The sequence below is a fragment of the Penaeus japonicus genome, unplaced genomic scaffold (genome assembly GCF_977035675.1).
Source record: "Penaeus japonicus unplaced genomic scaffold, GWHDUDI00000001_assembly GWHDUDI00000019, whole genome shotgun sequence".
Classification (NCBI taxonomy): domain Eukaryota; kingdom Metazoa; phylum Arthropoda; class Malacostraca; order Decapoda; family Penaeidae; genus Penaeus; species Penaeus japonicus.
Window position 1 is genome coordinate 18,622,294 of NW_028234421.1, and position 7,500 is coordinate 18,629,793.

Here is a 7,500-nt window from a genome sequence, read left to right on the forward strand (position 1 = left end):
CATATTGCAAATAAGAAGGATTTTTTTTTTTTTTCTTTTTTATGAAGGTATTAGTAAATTCAGTGAATGATAAGAATAACTTCATCACTGCAACTGCTGTTTACACGACTAATAACTATATCAGTAATGAAACAAGATAAGTAATAGTGTTCGTAGTCACTGATGTTGATAATCAAGTTACTGCAACAATAACACCAAAGAAACTAGAAGGAGACGCAGACACCCAGACAGCTGGAAATTGTCTGCAGGTTAGAAACGGAGGAAATAAATTGCTCGACGGCAACTCACTCACTGTTGCCAAATGCCTATTTGCCAAAAACTTCTCCAACATTTCTTTTTTTTCAAGATTAATAAACTTTTTGACAAGGCCACCAAAACGAACACTAATCTTTTCAGCAGACGTCTTGGTAAATCTGTATTTTCTTGTTTGTTTTGAGTTTAAAAAAGGGCCATTAATCTACAATATCTCATACGTCTCATTCGTAAACCTTAGCGCAGGGTTGCTTATATTGTTCATAAATTCACGTTCCAAAACTTCAACATTTTGTGTATCTCCAAAAGACCAAAGGTTTTTTCACACATTGCCCTGCTCCCATGTCACGGTTCCAGACGCCAGACTCGCAAGAATAGGTTTTCCTTCAACATACTCCGTAACTTTAGTCCTTAAGCTCAGGTTGTCATCTTAAAGTAGCGCAGCTCCTCTCCGCAGGCGCCCGGGACAAGGCCGAGTCAAGGGGCCTTTGCGATTGCTCGCTGGATAGGAATGCTCCAGGGCTGAGTTAGAGTGTAAACATGGGTTGGTACGGCGATGTATTTTTGTTGTTGTTGTTGTCGTCCCCAGATGTATACACTCATTCAGTCGGTAGCCAAATCTTCTGCTGAACATACACGCCCTTTTCCCCTTACTTCGAACGAGACCAAGTTCCCCCTTCTGTAACGTAGGTGATTTATTTCCCGAGTTTTGACCTCCCCACACGCGTAATCATCCCCATCTCCCAGAACAGCATCAGTCCACGCTCCCTTCTGCCGTAGTGCCATGTACTAACCTCTCCCTTTCCCTTCTGTCTCGCCGCTGGCCTGGACCAACAGCATCGGTGCTCTGCTGGCTCGCCTTCGACCTAAGGTAATCCAGCTCCCCTGTACCCTGCTCGATAGCCCCCTGGCGATAGTCCCCCTAGCGATAGCCCCCTCTCCATCCCTGTCCTTCTCGCATGCCTCGTCAAGCTGTATCCCTGACGACCCTGCTTGGCTCCTCCTCGGAACCACTTTTTTCGTTGCATTTCAATAGTTTATGTTGCTTCTCCTTTTTGCAATGCATGCGTATCTCGTTATGTTTTGATGCTAATTCTATATCTGCTCGTCCACTCGTTACTCGTGCTTGTCTGTTCAGTTAATATTACTATGATATACACGCGTCATTTTGGAATTATGCATTTCATAAATAACACAGAGACATCTAACGTATCACATGCTCATACAACTGCCAAAGTTGACACGATGAGACAGGTATGTATATATAAAATACATCCTAATTAACACCAATCGCTGCCATGAATTCCATAAAGTCACAGAAATCCAATACACCTGGATGGCATAAGTGTCGAAATACCCTTCGGAAATAGCGGTAGCGCCTCTCCACACCATCGCCCTCACTTATGACAAATGTAGATCGAGTTATGAATGAGACCGAATAACTTCACGATGCAAGAAATGCAATTAACGCTTGTCATCAGAATTACATGACGATGATTATAATTATTCTAATGACAAGATAATCGAAACTCTTACTCACGACACAGCCCACACGCACACACACACACACACTCCTCACCCACGTCATCTGAGTACATAACACTACAGACAACTCTAAATAATACTCTCACTCACGACACAGACCACGCACTCACAGCTCGCATTATCCCTCGATGAACAGACGATGCTTCCGACGCCCATCACGCCCGAAATTGCGTCGAGGCGTGGGCTGGCAGACCACCCCTCGATCCAGAGCCTTAATCAAGACCCTTTATCGAGACCCTTTATCCACTCATTAAATCCGTACCCACGATCCAGACCCTTTCTGATCTGCATCCAGATTCGAGGGCAACTTGACCTGGTCAGAGATGGCCTTCAGGAAATGGATAGGAGGGTAAACGTCTGCAGTATTGCAAGGTAAAAGAAGTAGATTGCTCCTGCATTCTTTTCTTCAAGCTTGACAAGGGAAAGAAGGTGTATAAGTCTCCCTGATCCTACTTTCTCTTGCTGAAAGATACTGGCGCTGGACTACATGTTGATGTCCTTGTTTCTCTCTCTCTCTCTCTCTCTCTCTCTCTCTCTCTCTGTCTCTCTCTCTCTCTCTCTGTCTCTCTCTCTCTCTCTCTCTCTCTCTCTCTCTCTCTCTCTGTGTCTCTCTCTGTCTGTCTTTCTCTCTCTGTCTCTGTCTCTCTCTCTCTCTCTCTCTCTCTCTCTCTCTCTCTCTCTCTCTCTCTCTCTCTCTCTCTCTCTCTCTCTCTCTCTCTCTCTCTCTCTCTCTCTCTCTCTTCTATCTCTATCTATCAATCTATCTATCAGTCTACCTATCTATCTCTTCTCTCTCTTCTCTCTCTCTCTCTCTCTCTCTCTCTCTCTCTCTCTCTCTCACGCACATACACACACCTCCCCCGTCTCTCTCTCTCTCTCTCTCTCTCTCTCTCTCTTCTCTTCTCTCTGTCTCTCTCTCCTCTCTGTCTCTGTCTCTCTCTCTCTCTGTCTCTGTCTCTCTCTCTTCTCTCTCTTCTCTCTCTCTCTCTCTTCTCTCTCTTCTCTCTCTCCTCTCTTTCTCTCTCTTCTCTCTTTCTCCTCTCTTTCTCCCCTCTCTCTCTTCTCTCTTTTTCTCTCTTCTTTCTTTCTCTCTCTCTCTCTCTCTCTCTCTCTCTCTCTCTCTCTCTCTGTCTCTCTCTGTCTCTATCTATCTATCTCTATCTCGCCCTCTCTCTCTATCTATCTATCTATTCATCTATCTATTTATCTATCTTAATCTATCTTTCTCCCCCATAGACTATATAAAAAATAATAATCTTCAAAAAATAGCATTTCAAATAAACAATCACATACATAAACGCTCTAATTTAGAAAAAAAAAATAGAATTATAGATCACTACCTATTCTGAGACACTCCACAGGATTCTCCCTTTAAAAAAATATCTAGAAGAGAAAATATGCCATCCATAGTCTTGCAATAAAAGCAACTGAATCATAGCAATTACCTAAACAGGCAAATTAGATCATTAGATCATGTATTAAAGAATTCCTGGATTTCTGCGATTGATCCCAAGCACTACATATTTTCGAAGAATACGTTTTCAGTAGTGCGTTCAAGAAAACCTTTCCATGTGGTTATCCATCGCTATATAGAACGCAAACTTAACTTTTAATTGGAGTGCACGTTCGCAAATACACAGCGTATTAGTGAACCCGTTTATCTATTCTTTTGTATTGTCATAACTAGATGTGACTTGTTGTACTTCTTTCGTCTCTATTGATTTTATCATCGTTATCGTTATCTTCATCATCATTATCATTATCATTATCATTATCATTATCATTATCATCATCATCATCATCATCATCATCATCATCATCATCATCACCATTATCAATATTGCTATATTATTATCATTATCATAATTAGTCATCAGTATAATTATCATTCATTATCATTATCACTAATCATTATCATCATCATCAATTTTATCATATTATCGTCCTCCATTTGTTTCTCCTCATATCCATTATCTTTTACCATCGCTATTATTATGATTATCATTATGGTTATAATTATTTTCCTGAGTTCTAACTTTTGCATGACCAGCACCTCAAGCATGGCCCTGCGTTTAACATTGAAGCGCCCCATTGCATGACAGTAGTCTTCTTATTTCCCCAGTTATTTAACAGTTCTGTTACTGATTAGGTTGTGTATGGAAAAAAAATTAAATTATGTATAATAAACCTATTAGATGTATAAAGAATTGCACTATTGATATGGTAAATGAGGTTATTATATAAAAAAGATATTGCAAATGTGACATACCTGAACAGTGTTCTGCTGTTTGTGACTTGCCGGTTCAGAGTAACTTACGTGTAAGCTGTTATATAGAAGGGGATCAGTGTTGTAGCCGCGGTGCGTTGACTGTAGCTGACTGCGAGAAAGCTTAATTGACGACAAGTAATGTTATCCAGCTTGAGCAGCTCCGATGAATCTGTGCATGCCCGACGCCTGGTGCCATGTAGTGATCCCGGTGAGGGTGGTTCCCCTCGGCTCGAGAACGACCTTCCTCTCTGTCTCTCTATCTATCTATCTATTCAATGTATTTTATTTATCTATCTTAAATCTATCTGTGTCCTCCCGCCATAGCCTAATATAAAAAATAATAATCTTCAAAAAATAGCATTTCAAATAAACAATCACATACATAAACGCTCTAATTTAGAAAAAAAAATAGAATTATAGATCACTACCTATTCTGAGACACTCCACAGGATTCTCCCTTTAAAAAAATATCTAGAAGAGAAAATATGCCATCCATAGTCTTGCAATAAAAGCAACTGAATCATAGCAATTACCTAAACAGGCAAATTAGATCATTAGATCATGTATTAAAGAATTCCTGGATTTCTGCGATTGATCCCAAGCACTACATATTTTCGAAGAATACGTTTTCAGTAGTGCGTTCAAGAAAACCTTTCCATGTGGTTATCCATCGCTATATAGAACGCAAACTTAACTTTTAATTGGAGTGCACGTTCGCAAATACACAGCGTATTAGTGAATACGCCGTTTTTTTTTATTCTATTCTTTTGTTTTGTTCAGAAATATAGATAAATTGTTGTACTTCTTTCGTCTCTATTGATTTTATCATCGTTATCGTTATCTTCATCATCATTATCATTATCATTATCATTATCATCATCATCATCATCATCATCATCATCATCATCATCACCATTATCAATATTGCTATATTATTATCATTATCATAATTAGTCATCAGTATAATTATCATTCATTATCATTATCATTATCACTAATCATTATCATCATCATCAATTTTATCATATTATCGTCCTCCATTTGTTTCTCCTCATATCCATTATCTTTTACCATCGCTATTATTATAATTATCATTATGGTTATAATCATTTTCCTGAGTTCTAACTTTTGCACGACCAGCACCTCAAGCATGGCCCTGCGTTTAACATTGAAGCGCCCCATTGCATGACAGTAGTCTTCTTATTTCCCCAGTTATTTAACAGTTCTGTTACTGATTAGGTTGTGTATGGAAAAAAAAATCAAATTATGTATAATAAACCTATTAGATGTATAAAGAATTGCACTATTGATATGGTAAATGAGGTTATTATATAAAAAAGATATTGCAAATGTGACATACCTGAACAGTGTTCTGCTGTTTGTGACTTGCCGGTTCAGAGTAACTTACGTGTAAGCTGTTATATAGAAGGGGATCAGTGTTGTAGCCGCGGTGCGTTGACTGTAGCTGACTGCGAGAAAGCTTAATTGACGACAAGTAATGTTATCCAGCTTGAGCAGCTCCGATGAATCTGTGCATGCCCGACGCCTGGTGCCATGTAGTGATCCCGGTGAGGGTGGTTCCCCTCGGCTCGAGAACGACCTTCCTCTCTGTCTCTCGCCGCTCCCCGCCTCGACCGCGCTCCTGCCGGGGCCGCTACAGGACTCCCCTCCGCCCCGCCCGCCCGCCCGCTCGCCCTCCGACCACTCCCTCTCATCAGGAGCGCCACCTAGCACTCTCTTGAGCACAGACTCACGCTCTAGCACGCCGCTGCTGCAGCTAGACTCACCTCCACACTCACCTTCCTTGGTCGGACTGTCTCCTTGCCAGAGACAGTTCTACCGTCTCACATCTCAGGTACACACTGCGCGCTTGCATGGCTGCATGTTGGGTGTACTGGCGTCTCTCTCGTAGGCCTATCGACGGGTATGAATAATCCATTTGGTTTTCCATTATGACGGTTGAATAATGGGCTTTCGCCACAGAGTCATCTGAAAGAGTAAGTATCTCAATTGTCTGCATAATTTAAAGAACGCGATCTGTAAGTGGTTGTTAGGTGAGACTGACATGGCGTTTGGCTCGTCAACATTTTGTGATGATATGTGTTGATATGTATATATCTATTTGTATTGAGTTTTACCTGATTAATGGTTTGATTGACTATTTATATTTGAGGGGAGAGACTTTGAATATCGCAAATCAATGTGTAGTTTTATAATGCAGATTCGCGTTATTTTTTGGAGACAAATAAATCAATACGTTACATTTTGTTTCTGTAAAAAACATGATTTATTCCGATCGTTTCGCCTAAGCGTAATTGCCAGTTCATTGTTCAAGTGGTCGTGTACTGAAGATTTAAATGCAATTGGTTAATCCGATGATATTGCAACAACTATGTAGAGGATATATGGGAGACAGTATTGATGAAGATGAAGACATTTATGGCACTACCTATGCGAATGCAATATCAACATCAACTGCTAATTGTGATAATGATGACCTTTTCCAAAAATATAATATTTTCATGCAACGATACAACTATAGTAGCATAACTTCAAACATTTGGATTCTAAGTGAAAACTGGATGAAAAGCCCTAAGACTTTTGCATTTTGTTTAAATAAGTCAGAATCGTAACCAACTTTTAAGATACAAAATACTAAACGTACCCAAACCGTTGAAAAAATATTTTGTAGTGAAAAGTTGACAGACATATAGTAGACTAAAATCCCCATCTTTTTATACTTTTATGCAATATGCGGTCTCTATAATAACATTTTCAATAAATAGATGTGAATTGTATTGAGTCACGCACTACTACTAATTATCAGCACGTTTTGCTATTATGGCACAGTAACTGACGACGTACATTTTATGGAGACAAAAAGAAAAACATATATCGCAATTGTAATGATAATGATAAAAGTTAATAATGATAATGATAAAAATTAATAATGATAATCATCTTAATTATGATGATAACAGTGATGGTAACACTAATAAGAAGAAAAACGATATACATGATAACGGTAATAATAACGAAAAAAGAATAGTTACCCCGCTAACAATAACAAAAAATGGAAGACAAACAGCGTTTGGCAACCAAAATTGTTCCGTTTTCACCCCTGAAATAAAAATTGTAATAAATTTATATTCAAATTTAATAAATAGAAATAAACTTGCAAAACTGAACTCCTGAAATATAAATTCAAAAGACTTCTAAGCATTTCCTGGTAAATTGGAAGTCGTGTTCTCATTAAGAAGGAAAAAAAAGAAAAAAAAAAAAGGAAAAAAAAGGAAACAATAAAATTACATACAGGAATAAAGCCTTTTTCTTTCCGAATAAACATATCAATATAATGGATGACTTTGACAGACAGTTCGCGTCTCCTCGTTCAAGAAACAAATATCCTCCTGTTCCACTCGCGATGCATCCAG

The 7,500-nt window shown here is 39.0% G+C and overlaps 1 protein-coding gene across 1 annotated transcript in view; it reads left to right on the forward strand.

The window, feature by feature from the left end:
• Positions 1-7,500, forward strand: part of LOC122259969 (uncharacterized) — a 67,522-nt gene that overhangs the window by 48,971 nt on the left and 11,051 nt on the right. The window contains exon 5 of the mRNA XM_086547124.1: positions 5,585-5,921. Within this exon, the coding sequence (XP_086403250.1) occupies positions 5,585-5,921 (337 nt within the window). The remainder of the gene's footprint in view (positions 1-5,584; positions 5,922-7,500) is intronic.